Below are 26,196 nucleotides of genomic sequence, written 5' to 3'. Positions count from 1 at the left end.
CTTGAATCAATGTGGACAAGGTGTGAGGAGCGTTTTTGCGTGGACATGGGTTGAGAGGCGTGTCCAAGCGAGAGTGGCATGCAGTTCGAGCATCTTCGTGGTCGATGCCTGTGCCCCCTCCGGTCCGTGTTTGCCCTGGTGAAATTGCACCGCCTGGGCCTTTTGATAGCTATGCCACACTTGTAAACCCAAATAAATCTTCTTGGTTCTTTCGGTAAAGTCACGTAGAACGCAAGCAGCCGTCCTCAGGTGAGGTCCTCAGGTGAGGACGGCTGCTTGCGTTGTAGCCGAAACGTCGTGAGAATTGTATTTAATTGTTTCATTTTTATTTTATTATTTCCCTTGTACGTGACTTTACCGAAAGAACCAAGAAGATGAATCCCTGCAGTCACGAAAGCTTTAAATCGAAATTTAACCCAAAGAAACGTCTGCTTTTGTAAACTCGATGTGCGTGTTACCTGAACCAGTTGAGACTGGAAATGCTCATGTATGTACATGTGTGTCCAGCCCCTTTTTGTTAATCCACTGCTGGATGAGAGCCTCCCTGCACCATGTGGGAGGGGGGGTGCAGAACAGATAATTAATTTTGCTCCGCAGCCCTCTACTGCCCACAAAGCCGACTCCGCCTTACCTCTTGCGCACTGTGTTCGCCCAACGAAGCATTGTCCCAAGCTGCCAACCGCTGCTGCGTTTCTGGGATCTGACGCGTTGCGGTTGACTGGGGCAGCTCTGTGCTCACCGAGCTGCATTGGCTTCTGGTTGCCGAGTGAATACATTGTGATGAGGTCGCACTCGTTACGCACATATAAAGTGCTTGCCACAAATGAGGTACGATACCTCGCTGATCTCGCCGAGGACCATCACGCGAACTCCAGTCATTCTCGCAGCAGCAGCGGCGGCTTTTGGCTGGTCATTGAACAAAGACGGTCACTGTATCGAGAGCTTTCAAATGCGCTTCTGCGGCCGTCTGGAATGCTCTTCCTTCCGATTTATTAGGAAGCAACTGGAGCTATGCACTTTTAACTCTCGATTGAAGACTCCTTTCTTTCGAACTCCTTTTTGTGTTTTAGTTTGTTCTTCGCCCACACCTCCCGATCTTAGCACGGTTGGCTATGTACGGTGTGAAAGAAGTTCAACATTCCATATATGCTCGTGGATCAAAATTCGGATCCGATCGCAGCGTGTTTTAAATGGTGAGGCTTCATCTGCTACTTCATGTAAACACCGTCACTGTTGACACAGGTCCTTTTTGAGCATAAAGTGTCCCGAGGTGGTGTTTACATTTTCTGCATGGTTTTGATTTGTAAACTGTTGGCTAAAGTCCGCGTAACGTTGAAAACGTAAATATCAAAATTATTATGAATGCGGTCCCGTAACGTTCCATTTACGAAAAATGCAGTTGTATCAACAGAGCTGTAATTGTTTGACTCTTTCGGCTCGCAAAGAGTAAACTCACAGCGGGAGCTGCCGTACACGGCGAACCAGTTGGTGGGATGTTCGCGTAAGACGTAAAGTAAGCAAGCGATCGCGTTAATCCAAACATGAGCGGAGCCGTTCATGCACTAGTGAATGCAATGGTTTTCCGAGTAGCAGGAGTCTCCACAAAAGCAACCCCACTTATTCTTTTTCATTACATAATTTAAATGTTTTGCTGGCAAAACACTGGCATGTACGGTGACCTTAAAAAAAATCCAGCACATTTTCCTGTAACATTTGATACGCTTAGAGGGCAGCAGCAGAGCCATGAGTTACAAATAACGACCAGTAGTGTTGCACGTATCAAGTGGAACGCAGTGCTCTCGTGGCAATAGACTTGCAATCCAGAGGTCAGAGGTCACTGGTTCGATCTCCTGGCGCGGCGGTTAAAACAAGCTTTTAAAATCCCCCCCCCCCGACCCACCGCTGTACCATCGAGCAGTATAAATGGGTGCCACCGCAAGTTACCCTTTAGGCAGATCGCGTGTGGTGGGGTCTGGTCGTAAATCTGCCGTCGCTGCTGTTAGGGCGGAAGAGGGTGGTGGCAAAGAGGACCTAACTTTCTCGCGGCATAAAAATCGAAGTATCTCCCCGCTCTGAGAAGCTCTGCGTCCATCGCTAATTGTGTTCCTGGACAAGTGATGGAAATCGTGCGTTCCCCATGGCAGGGATAAATACATTCATAGGACAAACATCTGTGCTTTTTTTAAATATATAATGTTGCTAGCCCTTCGTAACAGATGGCTTGTGTTTACACACATGCTGAGAATACTTTATCACCATCGTCGATATTGTAACTCCTCGCACGGTGGAAACAAAACGACACGATGCCCTCTGTTCCGAGCGACGCGTTTTCAGTTTGCTGAAGTATTTGGGGCTCTGAAGCAGAGCGACGCGTGCGAGCATGCCCCAGGAAGCTCCGAACTAAAATCACTTTTTTTTTCACCAGGTAAGGCCCACTGACCTATATAGCTGTTTTTCAGAAGCAACCTGGCCACAAATGATGGCTCAACGAAGTGGCTTATGGTGTGGAAATGTACAGCAGCCAATTAACCCTAATGCATGTTTATAAATGTGGAGGGGAAAAAACGAAGGCGGCAGAAAAAAAAAATACACGCGAGCACGGGGAGAACATGCAAATTCTAAACACAGGCGTTGTCAGGGTTGGGATCAAACCCATGACCTCCTGTATACCAGGCGAGGTAGTTAACATCTCCTAGCCACTGTGATGATGATGAGCAAAACGCGCAAACTCCAAATATACACCAGGTGTCAGTTTCGGGATTGAACCCACGGCCTCCTGTATACCAGGCGAGGTAGTTAACATCTTTCCACCGTGGCGCCCCTTAGCAGCGCGGGCAGCGTCGGCGATCGTCTGGCTATGAGGAACCCTTCCCGGACGTTGTGTCGCGGGGCCGTGCCAGATAGTGGAGCGGCGTGCCGACTGACTGAGCGGATCTTGGCTCGTCGTTCCCGGTTTTCCTCGGATTACATAAGCGGCGGTTGTTGTTTGGCCGTGCGTGCGTGCGTCGTGACCGTCATCCCGAGGGAAGGGAGCGAGCACTGCGCAGCGGAAGAACTCTCTCTCTCTGCCGGGGTACGTGGACACGTGCCAAGCACTCTTCACACAGAGGCGGATGGCACCGATGATCTGGCAGCAGTTGTGTATCGCCTGACGAAAGATTGTCACTGCTCCATCATGGAAACTTTCCCCAGCTGCCTGTGTAGGCTTCGTGAAGAAGAGGCACTGTCGTCGTTGTCTGTCTGTCTGCCTGTCTGTAGCCTTTTGTGCGGAGCGGTGGCGTTGCGAATTTTTTGTATATTGCGCTTCAACCCCAGAAAAAACTTGGTTCAATTCCCGGCCATGGCTAGCATCAGTGGCGAGTGGTAAAAAAAGCAGTTCCAGGACCTCTCTTATGTTGACTCGACCTTTTTAAGGAGCAGCTGTTGCAGTGTGTAAAACATAAACAACTGGAGAGACAAAGGTGTTCAGTCTTGGTGCTGACCCCCCCCCGCCACTTCCCATGCGAGTGCCGGTGTTTGTTTTGGTAGTTGTCTATGCAAGTGTGTATGGTGATGTTTGTATGCATGGGGAGGGAGTGGTATCGGAGAGGTAATTCGCCCATTGCACTACGATTCTAGAGAGCTCGGTTAAATTTCCGACCTTGCTCAGCAACGGTGGAAACTGAAACCCGATCGCCATGGCGTGGTGCCCTCCTCTTGGTCAATTCAGCCTGAAACGAGTACATGGTGCAGGGAAATCACACTTTCATTACTATTATTAAACTGTGCGTGGTGCTGCCCTTGTGATTGTGACCACTGCTGTCTACCTTTTATCAGAATCAGAATAATTTGTATGGACACTTGAGGAATCCAATGAACTATAAAACTTTTTCACACATGTCCAGTCAGGAGTGAGAGCTGGATCGGACACTGAACGGCACGGAGGAGAGTCCGTTTGTCGCAGCTTGCGAGCACCGAGCTTCTTTCTTTTCCTACGATTCTGAAAATCCTGCGGAACACCGGGAGGACTTCCTCCTTCACGAGGGGCGAGATTCGCCCACTGCCTGAGCAGCGGTGTGGACAAAACCAGGCCCAGCTGGCCAACCACCTTTGTCTTCCCAGCGCTGATTTGGTGGCGCCACGGTGGCGAGATGTTAACTACCTCGCTTGGTATACAGGAGTTCGTGTGTTTTGATCCTGGCCCTGATGCTGGTATATTTGGCGTTTGGATGTTCTCCCCCGTGATTGCGTGGATTTTTCCACACCACATTTTAGAAACATGCGGCTGCGAAAAATGTCCACATGATAAGCCGCTTCGTTGAGCTGTCATTTGTGGCCAGGTCGCTTCTGAAAAAGAGCTACATAGCTCAGTGGGCCTTACCTGGTAAAATAAAAGTAGTTTAGTTTCAGTTTAATCAATTATTTATCGATTGCTCCATTAGTAAAACCATTCTTCCGTGCAAGGGCTTTGAGCAACGCCCCGTCTATAAACTATGAACTGTTTTTTTATTTTACCAAATAAGGTCTCTTGGTTGTGTTCGTACGCCATCAAACCTTGAAGAGCCCGCGTGGCAATAGCTTTCCCTTGTCCTAATTTATTCACAAGAATAATAGCGGCGTAAGACGACCAATGGCCGCTTGCCACTGATTTTTTTTGTAATTGTTGTTTTGTTTTTGGCGCCTGTGCTTATTGACGAGCGACGAGCGCACTAGTCCGCCTTCTGCTTCCCCATCAGATGTTGAAGTTACCCCACACTCTGGGCTCAATGCAGAGAGCACGTGCCTCGCGTCTCGCCGGCGTGCATGGCACGCCTGGTCGGTAATTGAGTTGAAATGCGAGCAATTCCCACTCGGGCCCTGCTCACTCCGGAGTCGGCAGTTCAAGTGGCACGGCCGGCCTGTGTATTCCTCAAGTACGTTTCTGAGGCCTGCGTTTCCTGAGCCGCTGTTGTTTATCTCTGATCTCGCGGGTGGGGAGGATATTAACGACCTCGCCTGACATGCAGGAGGTCGTTAACATCCTCGCCACGGTGGCGTGATGGAACCAACGACCTCGCCTGGTATGTAGGAGGTTGTGGGTTCGATCCTGACCCCCCCTGGCGCCTGTTGTATATTTGGAGTTTGCGTGTCTTTCTAATCGCGTAGATTTTTCTAGCAAGTCCTCCGGTTTTTCCCTCCAATTTAGAATCAACATGCATTTAGAATATTTGGCTGCTTTACATTTCCACATAAGCCACTTCGTTGAGCTATTTGATGCCAGGTCGTGTCTGATAATTAGCTATACGGTTCAGTGGGCCTTACCTAGTCAAATAAAAAAATAGTTCATAGTTTTTTTTTATATTCGGATATGCATTTGAACCTCGTGCTATCTAATAAAAACTAGGCCTACTTCACCTGAACAGGAGGCTATTCTAGGCCCAAAATTGTTTCCCAGACCTCGATGGCCTAGCGTGGTTGACACGGGCCCTTGGTGCAAGAAATCAAATGTGCAGATGCACCACCTGTGCGATGCTCGATAGCCAAGTCGCTGCACACGATGTTTGCGAAGACGGTAAGTTGAGAAAAAGTGTTTTATTGCAGGTTGGCTACATACGGTGCGAAGAAAGTTCAACACGGCGTACATAAACATTTTTAAAGTACTGTAATCGTATAACAACGTGAGCACTCTGATTACATTACGTGAGAAAAAAATACACACGTGGGATTACAATGCCTCGCTTCGACTTTCTCTCTCGAATCCATCGTGGTCAACTCTGGATTCGGAGGTCAATGATCAGTGTGTGGCGGCACTTTTTCTCGGCGAAAGATCCATTGATATTTTCCGTGCCGAGCTGGGTCCGCTTCCTGACGACATCTATCCCCTCCCTCTCCCACCACGTCCGTCTTTGTCTTCCTCTTCTGCCTTTGTTCTTGCCAGGGAAGAGGCGTGATGGTTGGGGGCTCCCTGTTTGAGCCTCCCAGCGCACGTCCGCAATGCGTTCTGTCTCCCGCGCCTTCACCAAAATCCGACATCGTTCATCCTCGTGGCTTTTCCATGGCTGTAATCGGAACTTAAACTGATTACTTTCCAAAAGTCACCCCCAACCCCCTCCCATGTACTAATTGTTGCTTCCAGTTTTAATGGGCGTTCACAGAAACCCACTGACAGATTGATGAGTCATTATTACTCGGCATGGCAAAAAACAATGTCCTTTAAGCAAAAAAATCTGCAAGTGACCATTGCAGAGAATGGGGTTTTGCCCTTTCTCGCAATAAAACAGGTGTTAAGATCTTCAAACACAATTTTTTTTGCAAGGAATCAAGTTTGCATTGACCACACAGGACTTGTGGTGAACATGCAAACTAACATTCTCTGATAATATATATTGCATTGTCTTTGAAATTGATTGGCCTACACCAGAGACGGCCTTCTTTGTGGCCTAGTCTCACCAGTGTCAGACAGAACGCCAAAAGGCGAACAGCACAAAGACAATGCACATATCGGAGCATTGGAAAGCTCTGGGTGAGCAGCTATACCTTTTTGCCAGTATTAAAGTATGAAAAAAATAAGAATAGATTTTACCACTTCTGGCAATAAAGCAGGTGTTAAGATGTTCAAACCGATATCTATTTGGTGTTTAAACCTCTTGACACCTGTTTTAGTATCGGAAAGGGTAAAACCTATTAAAAAATTTTATGCATCCTCCAGTGCTCGGCAAACCCGCCCGTCATTGTGCGGTACAATTGCCAACTCTGCGATGGGCTGGCGTTGTCGCGAGCTGACGCACCGCACCGTGCAGCCGCACATGCGATTTACCTCTTCCTCGCCCAGTCCCCAGAATCCAGATACGAGTCTCCCACGATAGCGATCTTCTCTCACGCTCTGTTGTTTTGAAGGAAACACTCAGGGCCACTGAGTGTTGCAACCGTGCGATACGGGGTGTGGCAAAAAAGTCACGAACCGTAACATATCGACTCCAGGGCAGTGTTTCTCAAACTCTTGTGGCCCATGGACTGCTCGGCCGATGCAAATATTTCCACAGACCACCCAGTCCCCCCTACCCCTGGTGACAAAACGCTTTCACTTCTCTCTCAATACCAGTTATACACAATGATTCATATTACCGGAACATGTTTTTTTTTCATGCAGCTATCAGTTGTTTTTCTAGGGATGGGGGGGGGGATTAAGATCCTGGGGTTAGGGTAGTTTAATCAGGGTTGTTTACTTAACTTTTTAAATCCAATATCCTTGAGTAAAATGTTAATTAATGTCCAAAACAAAAGGCTATAAACGTTGTCATTATTGGCCGGATCCATCTGCGTTTGCATCACAGCCCCCATGGGACCACCTGGAGGACCGTTGAGGACCCCCTGGTGGTCCAGGGACCGCACTCTGAGAACCACCGCTGTAGGACCTTGCAGCCTTGAACTGTGGTGCTATCATACATCCGCACCCTCCGATTTTAGCAAGGTTGGCTACATACGGTGCGGAAAGAAGTTCTACATACATAGTGTAATGTGGTAATTATTGCCATGGCTCAACTGTGTATTGCAAACAGGTACGTGCCGAAAAAAAAAATTTGATTCGCATTTACAGATCGTATATCACATTTTTAAAATCCCAGAACTGAAGTGACCAAGGTGAAATAGCAAATGGAGTGTTTGGCATTGGGCATGGTTTGTACAGTAATACCCCAATTTACGTCATTTCACTAATGACGTCATCACTTTATTAACCCTTTCCCGTTCTAACCCTTTCACGTTCTGATGACGTACTTGTACGTCATCAGAAGTTGTGTTCACGCACAACGCGTCACCGTTCCCCACCTCATCCACATTGTTCCGAGCAGCATGCGCCCGGCTCGTATGCTTCACCGAAATAAACCGGAGCAATGAACTCACTTTTTTTTAGAGCTCCTTTTTGTGCTTAATTTGTTGCCCTTTCCCTGTACATCCGATTTAGCACGGTTGGCCACATATGGTGCGAAATGAGTTCTGCATATATACATACAAACCACCAAGCGAACTCCGGTCATCCTCGCAGCAGATTTTGGCTAGCCGTCGAACAAAGATGGTCACTGCATTGCGTGCTTTTAGGTACGCTTCTACGGCCGTCTGGAATGCCTCTTCCTTGCGATATTAGGAAGCCACATGAGTTAAGCACTTTTAAATCTAGATTTAAAACTCATTTCTTTAGAACAGTTTTTTGTCCTGTCCTTTCCCCGCAGCTCTGATTAGCACGGTTGGCTACATACGGTGCGAAATAATTTCTACATACATACAAATCGCGACGTTCCTGACATTTGCCGCATCGTGCGGAATAGAATTCGTAGAGCAGCCACTTGGCAGCTTCGCCTACTCGCGCTCACGAATGCCGATCGGTGTTCCAATCTGTGAATTGTATTAATCGTCTCAAATGACTGCAGATTGTTTCTCCAGATATCTCTGCATTCCATTGTCTGGGTTGCATCATCCCACTGGAGTCGTACCTTAGGCCTCTCAATGGTGAATACGTTTCTGTACCACGGGAAATGTTTGCTTTCTATTCGGTATCGTATGTTTTCCTCCTTCCATTTAATGTCCCAATTGCACGATTGGCCGTCTTGTGAATTAGATGAATTAATGTCCTCTTTGGAACTCTCGCCTCAAGCGGTGCAGGGCCACTGCTGGGAATTGTGTTCCATCCTGTTCCTGCGAATGTGTTCAAGAGCTAAATGTCTAGGTCTCGCCACGACGAGAGGGCTTCAAGGAGAGGGAGTTTGCGTAGTTTTGTTGAAGGAGTGCAGACTGCAGTGGTGTGGTCCATAGTTTGGGTCGCACGGCCACAATCTTTAATTTCCCATTCATGAAGGTGATGTACGCATAGGCCTGTTGATGTTCCGATGACGTTGATGGTTACACCAGTACCTTTTTGAAGATAAAATAACGGATGCACATCATAAACACCTTTTTTGATCCCTCCAAACTATTTCCACTTGACATAAAGAATCCACTGATAATATAAACACAGCCACAGGGAGCAATCTTGCTGATACTCGCAAAAAGTACAGAAAGGAAAGGCGTGCGCGTTTGAGCCACACAGGGTGTTGGCAAAAGTTCTGCCAGCAAGCACCTATCGAGTTTGACAGGGCGCAATAGATGTGCGCAGGGGCCTGGGAGCGAACACCGCACTCGCGCTTGCCCGAGCAAGGAGAGACGCCGACTTGGACTAAAACCGAGTCTCTCACGTCAATCAATCAAAAACTCGCCGCTTTTCTTACGGGCATTGCGTCATCGCAAAGGTGCGTATCTAGTTGGCCAATATTATCCTTTATCGATGTTTTTGGGTTAGATCGCATAAATAATGGGTATCCATTGTAATTGATATGAATACATGAACCCCTCCCCCCACCCCCCTCTGGTTTTGGCACCTGACATCACATTTATCCCTCTATTTAAGACCAAAACAGGAGTATTTATCCACAACTCTGGCTTGTCACCTGATGATGCTGTTTGTTGTAATTACCGGCGAAACGCCATGGTACTCGAATTGTAAATGTTGTCGTGGGTTTACTCTCCAACACAACCGGTGTGCTGCACTAGTATACTACACTATACACTACACTATAATTGTAAATGTTGTAGTGGGTTTACTCTCCAACACACAACCGGTGTGCTGCACTAGTATACCACACTATACACTACACTATACTTGTAAATGTTGTAGTGGGTTTACACTTCAACACACAACCGGTGTGCTGAACTGGTAACGAAAAAGCATGTCTTGTTTACATGACAAGCCTTTTACTAATTGGCTGTGTCGGGTGGTGGCGGGTTTAACGACACATACGTACGCGATCTAACACAAATGCCTTGAAGATTGGGCCTTGTTCAGAGCCAAAGTGCGTTGTTTTGGTCCGGCAAGGCCACTCGTCCCCAAAGGTCGAGATTTTCCTTTCTCTCTCTTGGTGACGGTGAAAGTAATAACCCAGCGAGTGGTTCGCTCTGTGCCAAATTAATTCAGTTATGCACCCTTGGCTCCGCACAGCTGGGCTAAATGCAAAATTAGGAGAGAGTGGAAAAAAAAAACGAGCATTCATTTTGTTTGGGAGGCAACCAGCTGTTGCAGTTTGTGAAACCCAATTTGTAGTTACAATTTATAATCTGTCGTTCACATTGTAATGTGTTTTTTGCCCTGATTTTTTAAAATCTCTCCTATTTAATGCTTTCATTGTTTACTTGTCAGCATAATTATTGATTTGCTTTTATTTCTCATTCATTACCTTTTTGCTGTCCGTGTAGCACATGGCCGCAATGTATGGTGAAGGGCACTGTGCCAAATTAAGATGGATTTGAGTGATTTTACTACGCACAAGAACCTGGTAATCCTGCCTACCCTACCTACGTGGACTTTATTTGTCATTGGTGAGCGTTCTGCGAGAGTAAAGTCTCAAATTGTTGTGGAGATCTTGAAATCACGGGCAGCTACCTTCATTGGAACCCAGAATAAAAAAAAACAACTTGCTTTACCTCGTAAGACCCGCTGAGCTCTGAAACTCTCTTTTTCAGAAGTGACTTGGCCACAATAACAGCTCTCCGAAATGGCTTATCACATGGAACTTTATAGCAGCCAAATACCCTAAACGCGTGATGTTGATTCTAAATGTGGAGGAGGAAAAAGCGGGGGGGGGGGGCCCAGAGAAAAATCCACGCGACCACTGGCAGAACACGCACACTCCAAATATGCAGGTGTCAGTCCGGATCGAACCCATAACCTTCTGTATACCGGGCGAGGTAGTTAACATCTCGCTACCGTGGCGCCCCAAGGTGCTTGCATTGATACAGCCAATGACCCTTTAACCCAGGGGTTCTTAAACTATTATCTGGCCAGCCACAACACTAATACGAGCGTCGCTTGGCTTCGTGGCATCATAATACCTGTACCTGTGACGCCTATTCTGTATCTCATCCCATCTCCGTCTTGTTAATCCTGCTTTAGTCCTGCTCAATTGTATCTCCTTGGTAACGGCTCTCTCATCTCCATCTCTGGTTTATCGCTCACCTCACCGATCTGTGTCTCTCTGCGTCTCGGTGAGCGCTGTGTCTCGTCGGGCCATAGCTCTGCAGGCGGCTCGGAGAGCCTTCATCGCTCCGGATGTGGCCCCCGCTGGCTGTCAGGTGGGGAAACCCAGACTTGAACTCCCCCTCCCCCCCCCCCCCATTCATCTTCAACGCCCATGCTCAATCAATCAATAAAAAATATATATTTTACGTGCCAATATCACCCTCGATTAAAATAGGCATTGGTGAACGGCGGTACAGCAGAACGGGAATGATACCGGGGGCATGGAGCAGCAACGAGAATTAAACGAGAAACCCGTCACGAACTCGGCGGCGAACACCGACCTGAGTAGAGTAAATTGCAATCGTGCGCAAAATAAAGTGCAACCAGGCAGAATGAGTAGGATAAATAAAGGTAAGTAGTGTAAATACAAATAGATAAAATTATGAAATGTAAAGAGACAATTTTTTTTTATTTAAGATTTCATGGGAAGGCAAGTCTCAATAGGTGCGTCTTGCACAGACCATGGAATTGAGAGACACTCGGCACATTTCGGATGTCCGGTGGCAGGCAGGCACGGTGTTCCAGATTTTTGGGACTGCGCTCGAAAAGGCTGTATCCCCCGAGTGTCGGGTGATCAATGCTGGGCTGCTGTGATGTTAGGCGTGATGCCAGGCAGGCTCCTTCTCTCTACAGCACCACCAAACTCTGTTTGGTGAGAACGCGGCAAAACTAATTGACTAATTAGCAGGCATGTCACGCTTCACACCACAGTGATTCGATGATTTTTTATGGTTCTGGATTGTGATATGAATTGATTCTTTGTGATTTTTTTTTCTCTACTGTCCAGTTTTTTTTTATGAATCTCAATACCAGAAATGTAAAAATAACATTTCAGTTGAAAATAATTATCATAAAATGTGAAAGTACTAAATTCTCACGCTCGTGATTCGTGTTGATGCCTGAGTCGATGTCACTGGTGCCTGCCCAAATGTGTGGTTTTTATTCTTACGGCCTCTACAGAGATTTCTTTGATCCATAATTATATATTTTTAAAGATATAAAACTCCAAAGCCACTTTGAACTTTTTCATAATTTCTATCACTGCATTGGCCACCTGTAAATAATCTCTTTTGTAAATGTGACAATCTTGTCGGGTGGCGGAGGGATTCATGTCAAGAGTTTTTGGCAGAAAAATTAGCACGTGTGGCCAATCCCCCCCCCCCCCCCCAAAAAAATATGAAAACAAATAAATTGGTGGTGCTGCTGCTGCTGCATTGTGCAATAACATTGCCCGAAACATCACGCATTGTATATTTTTTTTAAGGCCACAGTGTTATTGATAAATGTGTTGAGAGTTTTTTCAAAAAATACATGTCATCGTGGTATTGGCCATGAAACCCTGCTTCGAAAAGGAAAGGGCTTTGTCTGGAAAAAGTCCAAATCGTCCCGCAGAGGTGAGCATTGTGGGGGGTGGGGGAGGGTTGCTATACTTCCTTAAGTGGCTCAGAAGCATGGTGGAAATTCCACATTCCTATGGCAGTGCATAGGATGAGCCACCGGTGAGTGTGTTGTGCAGAGTGATAGTGGATGTTAGTTTGAGGTCTCGGAAGTCTGGAGAGCGCTTACGAAACTTGTAAAATTCCACCGCGCGTGATTTTTTTGTGTTATTTTTAAATTGGTTTATTTACGTTGGGAAGACGCCGCTTCCATCAGAACGCCGAGATAACGGTGGGTTCAGATAAGGCGCTGTTCTTGGCCGAGCTGTGCGAAACCAATCAAAAACGCACGTGCATGCATGCACATGGCCAGTTTGGCTATTGTAAGACTGTGTGCAAACATCAGCAGGTTTTCACTGGGCGGTGCGATGCCTTCAGATTGCTCCCATTTCCAGGGGGCCCGTGTTGCTCGGGCGAGATTGTAACATTTGCGGAGACACTTGGTAAGCGTCGCAGAGCTTCCTTGGGTTCAAGGGCCAGGGTTCGGCCACCCATATGGTTCAACGAGATATCGCGTCTGGCGAGTCGATGACTTCAGCCCGGTTGCCTGTGGCTGTACCAAAAAATCGTCACGTTACATTTGGTTTGTCACTTGATCCAGCATACTGCTAACGATTACAATTTAAAAATTATTATTTTTCTGTGAAATAGACGCTTAGCAAGGCGTGTAAAGAGGTGATGCCCCTAGTGTAGTGAAGAGGTCCCTTGAGGTGACCTTCAGAGGTTTCGTGATATCACCTTTTGTGATCCGGCACTTACTGATTTATTCTAGTTACTCGATCGGTGGCGGTCAATTGCCTCCTTATCGTTCGACTATCACTACAACCATGGTTACCATGCCCCTGAACTTCACTGATTGATTCATGCTGTGTTCAACCACCACGCTAGCGTGCAGCTCACCACTCACACTCACTCACTCGCCGCGCTGCAGGTCACAACATCACCCACGCACTCGCCACACTCCAGCTCACAACACTTTCTCCATCTGCTTTTATTCCTCACACTGCTTGACTTTGGAATTCCCTCCCATCATCCCTATTCCAAAGTTCTTATAACTGAGCTTAATGAAAGAAACCAGTTAGCTCCGTTATCTCTTACACTTTTTGTAGTTCTGTTTGTTGCTGGCTGCTTGGAATTTTGGGCATATTGGCCTGTATTCAGCAAAACTGTGATTTTTGTTTTTTTGTTTTTCTCTTCTACACTTCCCCACTGCTCACAGTGGAGAGTTCTGAAATTGAACCCCTTTGTGCCGTGACGAGACTCCGGTGGCGCAGCTGGAATATTTAGTCGGTAAATAAAAACGGAGCTTTTTTGCTCGTGGAAGTACAGGATTGTAAAACAACACTTTTTTTTATTGCATACAAATTTCCCAAAATTATATTAAATTTGAATGTTTACTTCCCAGCATGCACCACCATGAGCGTTTCCACGGCAGTGAAATGCACTGGGAATAAAGCCGCGCTCTTTTTGCAGTGGCTGTGATTTGGGGAATAATCCTTGACTGGAGTTAAAATAAGCCAGCAAATCGGGCTCTCCACGTAAATCATACGCAGCCCATCTGCCACACAACTTTCTGGGAGGGCATAATTTCAGCAGCATTGATTCAATACGAGCAAAAACTCTAGACCGGTTTCGACACTCGGTCTCTCCCGCTTGAATCTGTAATGTTTACAGTGTTCCGAATAACTAAAAGCAGATAATGCTAGTCCCACATTACTCAGGTTTCCTGTGTAATCGTAATGCTGATATTTGGCACGTGACGGTTGATCATTTGTCACGTTTACATGAATAAAAAAATTATATAATTGACAAAAAAACCCAAAAACAAAAGGGGGAAGTGATGGTGTCGGCAGCTTGGGTTAACGCGGGGACAGCCGCAGAGGCCAATGCCTAATAGATCACAATACAAAGTCAACAGGCCTAGCGCACGTATTTCCAAGGTTAAATCAATCTAATCCACTATGATAATAAATGTATAATATGTCGTCGAGTCCAATTCGCAAGTTATAACAAAATACCGCAGCCCTTTGTCAAGCTACTGCCGCTCGTGAAAGCCTTCCCATGCCGTGTCAGTCACGGGCAGGGGCCTGAAACCTGTGGCCCCAGAACCGCACGCGATTTTTTTTTTTTAAGGACTGCTTCGAACTCACCGTCTCGTATTCGCATTGCATTGCGGGTTCTTGAAATATTTGAGGGTTTTTTTTTAATTGTTACGGATTCTTGTTAGTTTGGTGGCCGACCCCTGCTCATGGTGGTTGTTTGACCATTCTTCACCACGTTGGTGAGTGCGGGTGGATGTCAGCTCGCGAGCTCGCGTCGGTAGCCATGGCCAGGAATTTAACTCGTGTCCAAGGGGTTCGTAGCGCAGCGCCCCCTTCACTTTGCTGCCGCTCCACCCCCGGAAGTAAAGTTACTTCTTGTGAAAGACCCAACACAGAAGATCTCGAGTATGATCTTCCACGAAGCTCGTGGTCCACCCGAAACACCATCCCCACAAACCATGACAGATGCGGATACCTGATGCACACATGGAAAATTAAAACCCCTCGAGTTGTGTGCGACCTTTGGTCATCCAGAACAGACCGTACGACGCAAATGTGCGATCCACAAATATGAAGGGGACGTCGTAGCGATACACTCCGCTGCTACTGCTGCGGTTATCTGGCTTGACCACCTTGTTATTAAATTGTAGTTGTTGCTCTGCATATACATCGGCAGTCGTACGACAAAAAGAAGCAAAGTTACTTCCAAACCAGAAAACCCAAGCGATTTATGCAATTTGCGTTTCGCTGCTTCTATATAAAAAAACAACAACCTCGTGACCGAATATACTTCTCAGGGTACTGACAACAGACACGGTGCCGAACAAATGGCACGCGATATGACCTGAACGCACACCTGTAGAACTCTTCCCCAGTTGCCGGCACTCGCAAGCCCGCGCGCTGTCCGTGGGCTCTCCACTCGGCCGACAGTGAAGGCTGCCGGCACAGACAAACGACAACAGCAGATTGACAGAGGAGGAAGAAGCCAGCGGCAAGAGGATGGACATCGTCACGAAACACGTTTTGAAGAAAGGCATTAGGCAGGAGGAGGATGCCGTGAAGGTCACGCAAAACAATGCCAGGACTAATTGCACAGGAGGTCGCCGGCGACGCGGAGTGACCGGGTGAGCGCAAGCGCCGTGTTTGTTTCGATCGGAGCGTTCTCTCTGGAGGGCCTGGCCAGCTGGCTTGGCGGCGGCGGCGGTGGTGGGCTTACTGGGGGGGGGGAAGGGGGGGCGGCGCGTTGTTTGTTATTGCAAAGGCATTGGAGGCCAGATGGGACAGCAGCAACCTCCCCCAGCAATGGCCTCCGCAACTGTGGGGCAGGGCCCCTGCGCAGGACAACACGGAGTCAACTTCATCTTGATCCACGCGTGTGCGCACGGGGGGGCGGTCGGTGGTGGGATGTTAACTCCCTCGCCTGGTATACAGGATGTCATGGGTGTGATCCCGACCCCTGACGCCTGATGTATATTTGGAGTTTGCATGTTCTCTCCCCGTGGTCTTGTATATTTTTCTCCGGGTCCCGTGGTTTTTCCCTCCTTTAGAATCAACATCACGCGTTTTAGAATATTTGTCGGCAAAAGGAAATGTTAAGTCGGTAAAGTCCACATTTTCATCGTCATGAGCCGTGGTCAGTCCACTGCTGGATGAAGACTTCCCCAAGCCGCCGCCACCTCTTGCGATTTTGCAACACGACAATCTGATTGGCACCCGGCATACGAGTCGATTTCACCGCTCAGTCTCCCCGGTGGATGTCCTCTTGGACAGCAGTCCATTCCTTGGCTACCACTCCGTCTTTATTCTTGACCGTCGTCCCTTGGAGCCATGGCGCTTCCCTGCCCACGCCCCACCTGCCTTGCTTAACGGTGTTCAAATGATGTCCTTCACCTGCGTATGTTCTCTCATCCAAGTATTACTCCTTTCTCTCTCCCGACGTAATTCCTAGCATGCACGAGTTTAACTTTACTGTAGGATAAATTAGATTTGATTAGTGCCACGGCACGTTCGGATGTTTTCGTGTCTCTTGCGCGGGTTTATAAAATCCTGTGACGGTATGGATGCCTGAGTGTGACTTGGTACAACACACGTGTGTGAAGTTGCATATGCCGTTGTGTTCTTGTGTACATGGTCGACTCTGCCTCAAATGAGGCTTAGTCATGTAAACATTACCACTAGGGAGACAAAGGCAGCCAGGCGTGGTGCTGGCCACCCACCCCCTCGTGTGCCATGCCGGCCTTCATAAGTGCTTGCTAAAAAGCGCTTGCCCCAACAGTCTGTTCAGGCTGTCTTTGTCTTTGTAGAAGCGGCGCAGTGCGTCACTTCACCGCCGGGGTTCCAGGGCCACCCGGTGTCGGCCTCCATGGAGGAGTTCCTCATCTCGTCGGGCTGCGAAGCCGGGGACTCCGCGGGCTCCCACTCCTCACCGAAGATGCGAGCGGCATGGGACACGCCGGGCACACGCAGCGTGCACGTCATGAGCCTTGAGAGCGCCCCGGCAGACGGAGAGGTGGGCATTCGTTGCGTGTGTGTGCATGTGTCTGGGTGCATGTGTCTGGGTGCATCAGTCAACGCATGGCACCTGGGTCTGTCCCGTGACCCCCTGCCAGCGGGCATTCAGTACTTCACGTGGCCTTAAAGTGCACTTTGCCTGGCACAATTGCCATGATGATGTCACCGCCATTTGGTGGCGAATGGCGGTTGTTGTTTTGCTGCGTGGGGGAGACGTAGTGTGGTGGTTCGCGTGCTGCGCTACGAAACCTGCCGATAAGAGTTCGATTTCTGCTCTTGGCCAACATTGTGGGTGTCGGTGTGCACTTTTGGGTGTGTGCGCTTGTAGGTGTGAGTGTGGATGCATGTGTGTAGGTGCGAATATGAATGTGGGTTTAAGAGTGATTGTGCATGCTTGTAAACGTGTGTGAACAGTAGTGCAGCGGCTATCGTGCTGCGCTACAAACCCGGCGACCCGAGTTTGATTCCTGCTCATGGCCAACACCAGTGACAATTGTCTGAACCAGTTCTGGGTCTCCCTTAGGTTGACTCGGCCTCAAATGAGTACCTTTTGCGATTGTGTAAACATCGCCACTGGGAAGCCAAAAGTGGCCAGGCGTGGTGCTGGCCACCCACCCCAACAGTCTGTTCAGGCTAAACGGGGGCCCATTTAATATATCCGCTCCTCGTGAGATGCAAGAAGAGATATAAGAGATAGATGTGTATCGAAATAAGATAAATGTAGACCAATAGAGATGGAGTGAAATGCGAGATGCCGACAGGACAGAGGTGAGAGACACTAATTTGCCTATATAGTCTCTTGAACCAGAAGTTAATTTACATATGTAGTGAGTCCAACTGAGTTGCAGACGTTGTCTTGGGAGCAACACGTTTTGTTAAACTCTTAGCACAACATACTCCAGGCTCTTAGCACAACATACTCCAGGCTCTGAACACAACATACTCTCGGGTGGTGACCACCCAACTAACCACGCTACGGCGGAACTAGACACGGTTCCACTATCCCGGTCTGGACCACAAGCTGCGTCCCGGACCGCGTGGCTGTGGAGGCTTCTTCAAGCTTGACGTGGATCTCCTGCCTCTCCAACAGAAAGAACCCCGAGCCCCTCACAGGGCCCCCCTTATATCGGGCCGGGCTGGGGCTGGCTCCGCCTCTCACCCCGCCCACCTTCTCGATCTCTCTCGCCCCCTTGCCCGAAGGCTCTCCAGAGTTCTTCCCGGACCACGTGACCACCCATTAGCCCCCTCTGCCGGTGGCCCCCCTCCAGTATTATCCGATCACGTGTCCCCAAGTCAGCCAGAGTATCATGCCCCCAACATATCCCCAGCTGGCTGACACTCTCTCGCTCTCTCAACGGGAGCCCGCACCGCACGCTGTGCGTCGCCATCGCACTTTACCAGCGCTCACCCAAGCCCTTACTAGGGCTGGTACTACACCCCGTGTCCGGGGTGTACACACAACAGTAGACATCCCGCCGTGGCCTCACAAGCCCGGCACCACACAGTGACATTTCCAGTCAACTACACATATCATTTATTCTGATAACTTGACGATATGAACAAAAAAGGCCTGAAATTGGTTGATCACACCACTGCCAGCAGAAGTGCACCTCCAACTCGAGGGCATTTGGCCTTATCTTCCATGCTGACTAGACGTCTTGGAAGCGGTGGGAGTCCGCACATTTTACCCTACCACACGCAACCTACCGATCGACTTAACTGTGCTGCGACCTGTTTATGCTGCTGGGGTAGACACAGGCCGCGGAGGATTTTAAAAAATAATAATAATTTACCCACTCATTCCACCATCATGCCGAGAGTTCGAACCTCCTGTGACCTCTGTCCAGAGTTCGCGCTGACCGATACGCCACGGCAGTGTCTAGGTACTCGAGCAGCCATGCGCGTGTGCCGCGTGCATTGATGGATGTGTGCGCGGGTTCACGGCCGGGCCAGTGCTTCCTGTGTTCACCTGGGACCTCCTCGCCGTGCAGGTGCACGCGGGTGTGCACGGGCGTGCCAGAGAGCACCCTGTAGCCTCTACCCCCTGGGAAATAAACGCACGGTTTAATTAACCTCTGAAGTGTTATTAATCAGCGGTATACTTTATGAGTTGACTCGTACGTAAACAACTTGGTGATGATGCAAAGCTGCGTTTCCCGTGGTATTTACGCTGCGAGCGCAGAGACTGTGTGTGTGGGGAGCGGCAGTAGTGTAGTGGTTAGCGCTCTGTGCTACGATCCCAGCGACCCAGGTTCGATTCCCGCTCACGGACAACACCAGTGACAATTATTTGAACCGGTTCTGGGCATCCCCTAGGTCGGCTCGACCTCGAATGAGTACCTGGTACGGTTTGTAAACAGCGTCACATGCCAGCCTTCATAGGTGCTCGCTAACAGCACTTGCCTCAACAGTCTTTAAACTATACGGGTGACCTTTGTCTTTGTTTGGGGAGTGGCGGTGCAGTGATTCGTGTACTTGCGCCTCCATCCCAGGTGAGCCAAGTTCAAGCCCCGTGTATTATACTGGTGGCAAACAGTGATGTATGTCGAGGTCAACTCTGCCTTGCAATGCATAGGCCTACATTGTGGTCTATCCACTTTAACACTGATTAGACGAATGGCAATGGAGAGAGCTGTGGGACTCGGCCACATCATATCGCCATGCCGACCAGGCGAACCATTGGCAACGTGTTAGGCGGTGGTGTTTCTTGCCAGTAAGTCGCAGCTGGCAACCGTCGTGCTGATGGCTTGTTGTTGTTGTGTCCTCCATGAACGTTCAGGTGACGGTTGACATCAGCACCGAGGGTGGGGCCAGAGACTCGCTCCGGCCAATGACACTCGTCCTGGCGTCGCCAGGTGACACCGCTTGGCGAATCAAAACGGATGGCCTCACCGGTCTCCTCGACTGCATTGTCCACGTGAGGCCTTTCATTAAATTTTTTGAGTTTTTTATTTATTAAAAAGCTCATGGACTTTTAAGTGCACCACAGTCAAATCTGATACTGAAAATCAATGGTGTTCTTCGATAGCAACTGTAATTATTACTCGTGCTGATGCCGTAGTAACTTTACACTAACGAAAGCACAACATTGCAATGCTGTTTAAATACAGACATGACAAATTAGAGTAAGAGTTGCTTTCGATGTCCATTCTTTTCATTGAAATGTCTACATTTGTGAACGGTAGATATGGAACGTTGGACCAACCTTGCACATTTACTGCAAGAGCATTGTTTTACTTACTAAGATATCTGTCATGATTGATTCGTAATTCATTTTGGGTCAGAATGCGTAAGTAAAGTAAAAAAAGTATGTCGTAATCCCTCTTCCATCTAACACGGCCAATTAATAAATTTGTTACGTGAACAAACGTACCAGGTTATTAAAGGTTCGTGGCATTGTTTAATAAGAGTTCTGATCCGAACATCCAATTGTCAGGAGCGTGTTAAAATTGCTGTTACGATTGCTCGTTTAATTTAGCCGAATATGCCTACTTGGTTTCTCGGTCAAAATGGGCTTTCCAGCATGCGCACCGTCGTTGAGACGCTGTTGTATGTTTGACCGTCCGCATACATTAAATGCCCGCTTTGTGTTGTTGCGCAGGCCTCGGAGAGCGTGCATGTGCAGGGGGCGTGCGTGCGCGTGTTTGAGCCCAGCCCTGTCGGCTCGGGCAAGGCCTTGCTGGACTGGAGTGTCAGACATCTTGGTGCAGTCACGTCATATCGCCATGCCGACCAGGCGAACCACTTCTACATTCGGCTGAGTGCGGGTGAGGTTCTCCTATGCAGCTCACTCCCATAAAAAAATATAAAATTATTATTTTTTTCCCTCTTTGTTTGCCTATCATGTTTTTTTAAAATATATCCATGTAGAAGCTACTAAATACCATGGTTCATATTCAACTCATGAGGCCGGCGGGCAAACTGTGGGCAGGGCTGCCCGAGAGCAATGGGCAGGGCTGCCCGAGCAGTGGACGAGGAGATGTGGAAAGTGGGCGGAGCTACCTCATTCGTGGGTGGAGCTACTTGGGCAGTGGGTGGAGCTACCTGGTCAGGGTTGATTGGAGTGGGCGGGGTCTATGCGCAAGAGGAGGTGAGGCCAGCATCAGACAGGGGGAGGAGGATGCTGCTTCACTTCGCGAATGGGGCTAGCGACCGAGTGGGCGGGGTTGATGGAGAGGAGGGGCTACCAGCGAACCATGTGTCTAGGTTGAGCCTCCCAGAAATTGAGTAGCTCTCCATTTCACCAGCCCACGTGCTTAAGTGGGTTGCTTCCCGCGTGTGCGCGCTCTCTGCCTCGCAGACCCCCCGCAGCTCGGCACGTGCTCTCCACGGGACGGCTTCCTCTCGCAGCGCTTCCTCGTCTCGCTGGAGAAGAGGCAGGAGGTCAGCGGCTGTCAGAGGTTGCCCAGGCCCCACACGGCACCCGACCTCCACCCCGGCCAGGATGTCCACATTGTGGAGGTGGAAGCACCAAGCAGCAGTCGTTTGACGTGAGGATGTGGCAAAGCACGCACCACATCCCCTTTTTAACCCTAATAAAACTAAAAACTTAACTTTTTATTTTACCAGGTAAGGCACACCGAGCTATCGTCTATTTTTCAGAAGTGACCTGGCCACAAATGATGGCTCAGTGAAGTGGCTTATGACATGGACATTTATAGCAGCCAGATACTGTAAACGCACGTTGATTCTAAAAATGGAGGGAAAAATTGGAGCCGGAGAAAAATCCACGCAACCACGGCTAGAAATGCCAACTCCAAATATCGAATCTACAACCTCCTGCATACCAGGCGAGGGAGATAACATCTCGCCACCGCTGCATCCCATCTGCCGAGCACTAATTGGCATTAATATGGTCCAACCATAATAATGTTGACCACATGACACCAGTTATTTATGTTATGCTAACTTTACCTAGCAAAGAAGGAGTGGTGGCGCTGTGGTTAACGCACTGTGATAACCACAGGTCCACCGAAATGAGTGCCCACTCTATTGCCTGGTGTAGTGAGGAGACACTTTGTTCTAGATTCACATCTTGACCCATATAACCGAAACACATCTCCTTGGACAAAGCTGGCGCTGATCATTTTCACGACAAAGAAGTAGGAGATGATTAATCATCAACACGAGTGAATTTCGCCATTTTTAAGTTTTTTTCCTCTCGACCAGTGGCAAAGGCGCTGCACAGACCACGACACGTGATGATCCCCCACGTCATATCCCGTTTGTCGTGACGTTCTCCTCCTCCTGTCGCTCCCTGCTGTGCAGCAGCCTGCAGACGGACGTGCACGTGGAGGTGGACGTGGGGCCGCGTGGGGGCCAGGTGATGCGGGAGGTCGTCTTGCTGCTTTACTGCCCGATGCCTGTTAACTGGGTGATCCACAGCGCGGCTGGCCTGCCTCTGCTCACGGCACGCGTACGTGACATACGGGCACGAACGCATGCGCGCATACACACGTGCACGCACACGTAGGTGCGCGCGTTCCAGTTATCTCGAGGGTTGCCACCTGTCTTGGATTTCGCAGGATCGTCCTCTTGTTTCTCGTTTAAAGCCGGTGGTGTTACAGACTGCACTGTTATTCTGTGATGAACTAGGTTGATTTGTACTCTTTGGGTGTTTCGGTAAAGTCACGTAGATAGAAAAATAATAAAATAAAAAATCACGACGAAAGCTTTAAGTCAAGATTTAGGTTGATTTGATTTTAACATCATCCTCTTTTCGAGGTAGTTGTCCTGGGATGTCTTTCGGTCAGTTTAACACGTAGTAGTAGTCGGCGCCCAAAACGTCGTGGTTTATTTTATTTTATACCTACGTGACTTTACCGAAAGAACCAAAGAGTTTGTAATTTACACCTATAGGCTATCTGCCCATGGATCGTGATGATGATGATGAAGAAGTACCATTGCTCCACATCTTTCCTATTATCTATTTTTTTTATTTTTAAGGCTGCAGTGTTATGTATGAATGTGTTGAGCTGTTTTTGTTAATTGCACCCATTTGTTGATAAAATCAACTCTCACGCGCACGATAGATGAATCGAATTGAGCGTGTAAAAATTCCCCTCCAGGGCTTATACGAATTACAGGCACGTTACATGCCCCTATTACATTTAGGCGAATGTGGCAAATGAAACTGGACATGAGATGAAAGCCAATGGAAAAAATACAACGTTAATGTAAAATGAGATTTTAAAAAAAGTTTTATCGGAGACCATATATAAATGCCGAATACATAGACACATTTGTATATCAGCTATGTTGGGGTATAAGTGCTGTCCGCGAGTACCCAATGAAGGCCGGTATGGCACATGAGGAGGTGGATGGCTAGCACCATTCCTGGCCGCTTGTTGTTTTACCAGTGCTGATGTTTCTAAGCATAGCACCATTTAAGGCCTAGTCCAACTATGGGAGGCCTAGGACTGAGTCGATCATTCTTCACTGTTTTTGGTCGTAAACAGGAATTGAACTCGGGTCGCCTGGTTCGAAGTGCATTGCGCTAACCACTAAACTCCCGCACCAACAAACACACACACACAGGTGAGCGTCGCACTGCTTTGAATTCCATTTGCCTCGACCCAAACGCCACTTCTCATTTTTCCAGACGTCTGGCCGCGTCACCCACAAGCAGCTAATGACGGTGCAGCGTATACAAGGAGAGGAGCTCATGGGCCCCAACCGCGACCTCATTGGCTGGGCTCAGAGGCGGGGCCTGTCGCCCGTGGCAACCTACACGTTGGTCGCTCAGGCCAACCACATCCGCCTGACCATCCCTGCAGACCTCGGTACCCCACGTGAGCTGTGCTGGCTGTACTGACGGATGTATTATTAGTATTACTATTGTGCTTGTTTACCCAGGAAAGCCTCGCTTGAGTCTCAAGACTCTTTTTGTTCGTCTCAAAGAGGGTCCTGCCAATGTTTTGCAGTAGGGGTGGCGATATTGCCCTGTGTAATCCGAATTGAGTCAATTGCATTGGGGGTTTTTTTTGGCAAATACCAGTTACACTGTGTGCAGTTTTTAATAGCTACGGGAGAAACCCCGAAGACTGAGGAAACCCATGCAGAACAGATTGGCGGGGGGGGGGTATATACAAACTCCACACAGCAAGGCGCTCGAAGTTAGGCCCTTCTTGCTCCGAGCGATGGCATGAGAGTCCACCACCTTGCTACACAATGCATGTAGAACATGACCATTATTCTATTGTTGTGAAATCATCACAACCGATGGACAAATAGCCCATATGTGTCCACTGCACGTGTCGTTATGTTTCCACTTTCCTCTGTCTTGTACCACTATGCTCAAGTAGTGCCACATCTTTGTGGCACCAATCTGTTATGTCGTCATCAAGAAGCCATTCTCTGTTAGGTCTTCCTCTCTTTCTGGTTCCTTCAATTTTTCCAAAGTAGACACTTTTTATTTTCCTGTTGGCCATCCTACATATGGGTCCCAAATAGTGCCAGTTTCCTCATCACTGCCTGCATCATCAGGCTGTCTTCTTCTATCCGCAACCCTTTTCTTCTACGTTGGTCACTTTTTGTGTCCAGCTTAAATGCAGTATCCTTCTGTAGCAATGCATTTCGAGTGCTAATAAATCCAGAGTAGCACAATTAACTAATTTTAACTGAACATTTTCCCTTTTTTCTTGTACTATTCTTCCTTCTGTCAGGCCACAAACTTTATGATTCGCCTCTCATGTGAACCTGTAACAGATGCAATATTTATGTTACGATTATAGATTAAAAATATTTTGAGGGGTGGCGCGGGGAGACAATTGTGAGCAATTGTGCTATCAGCGTTGTGAGATATCTTTTCAGAATTTACATGGTGAGCAGGATGACATTTTGGTAGAGAAGGCCCATGAAGTTGGCTTTGCAGAACTACTCCTGAAGTCCCCTTAATTCAACATGCCTAATTTCAACACTGGGGGGCACACCACTTATGCCCTGCAATGCGCGTGTGTGTATTGCACGGTTATCAAATTGCAGTGGTTTAGCCGTTGGAGATGGAATTTGTGGAATATAGTGACAAGCTAAATTGTTCCGCGGTGGGGAGATGTTAACTACCTCGCCTCTTGTACAGGAGGTCGTTGGTTCGATCCCGACCCTGACACCTGTATATTTGGAGTTTGCATGTTCTCCTTGTGGTCACATGGATATTTCTCCAGGTCCTCCAGTTTTTCCCCACTACATTTAGAATCAACATCATGCGTTTATAGTATTTAGGCTGCCATAAATTTCCAAATAAGCCACTTTGTTGAACAATCATTTGTGGCCAGGTCACTTCTGAAAAAGAGTTGTTTATCTCGGTGGGCCTTAAATGGTAAAAACAAATTGTTTTAACTGAGTAATTAGAGCTGGGTAATTCGGTCATCCCAGTGATCGCTGACTCTACGGATTAATTATCGGTTCGATAACCCGGAAATAGTTGGGGGGGGGGGGGGGGTCTTGGTGATGTCATCGACACCATTGGCCACGTCACGCTGGATGTGGCTTGCAGACGAGGGGTGGGTGGGGGGGGTTTCCTGCCTTCAAGGGGCAGGATGATGGGGTAGTTGCTATTTTTAAAGTTGGCCCAAAGTCATCGATTTTATAACTTTCAGTCGATTGGTTAAACTCAATCGACAAATTGTCCTGACTAGAATTGATGTGGTAGTTTTTGTTCCGTGAAGTAATTCGTGACCCGAGACCATGAACTCGCTACACCTTTAGCACCTGGTATAATAACAGGTGGCTGAGACCTGGATTCGAACCCAGGGCCTCAGCCTTGCCGGCTTGGTGAGATTGTGCATGTGTATTTGTCTGTGTGTGTGTGTAAGATTGCATCTGTCCGTTGTTTTCTATCTGTGTGTGATTTTGTTTTCAGAATCGGCAGATGTGCAGGTTGACAGAGTGCCTCTCCTCAAGTTCCAACCTCAAAAGGGATTTAACAGAAACCCTCCACCCTCACCTGGTATGCTTGCACACACAGACGTACCACATGCATGCACAAAGACAAAGATCCCCCATGTAGACTTTGACAGTGTTGTGGGCAAGAGCTGTTCGCGAGGATCGATTCAGGTCCGCATGGCACATGAGGGGGTGGTGTGGCCAGCACCACACCTGGCCACCTTGGTCTTCCCAGTGCTGATGTTTACATACAACACCAGAT

General features: G+C 48.3%; 1 protein-coding gene across 1 annotated transcript in view; it reads left to right on the top strand.

Moving 5' to 3' along the window:
- Positions 1-26,196, top strand: part of LOC144719594 (transforming growth factor beta receptor type 3-like) — a 76,357-nt gene that overhangs the window by 38,616 nt on the left and 11,545 nt on the right. Inside the window, exons 3-9 of the mRNA XM_078595671.1 lie at positions 16,844-17,049; positions 19,831-19,968; positions 20,653-20,818; positions 21,352-21,541; positions 22,320-22,467; positions 23,653-23,833; positions 25,912-25,998. Coding sequence (XP_078451797.1) covers positions 16,844-17,049; positions 19,831-19,968; positions 20,653-20,818; positions 21,352-21,541; positions 22,320-22,467; positions 23,653-23,833; positions 25,912-25,998 — 1,116 coding nt within the window. The remainder of the gene's footprint in view (positions 1-16,843; positions 17,050-19,830; positions 19,969-20,652; positions 20,819-21,351; positions 21,542-22,319; positions 22,468-23,652; positions 23,834-25,911; positions 25,999-26,196) is intronic.

The sequence above is a fragment of the Lampetra planeri genome, chromosome 6 (assembly GCF_965212315.1).
Source record: "Lampetra planeri chromosome 6, kcLamPlan1.2.h2, whole genome shotgun sequence".
Lineage (NCBI taxonomy): Eukaryota > Metazoa > Chordata > Hyperoartia > Petromyzontiformes > Petromyzontidae > Lampetra > Lampetra planeri.
This window is presented reverse-complemented; position numbering and strand designations above follow the sequence as displayed.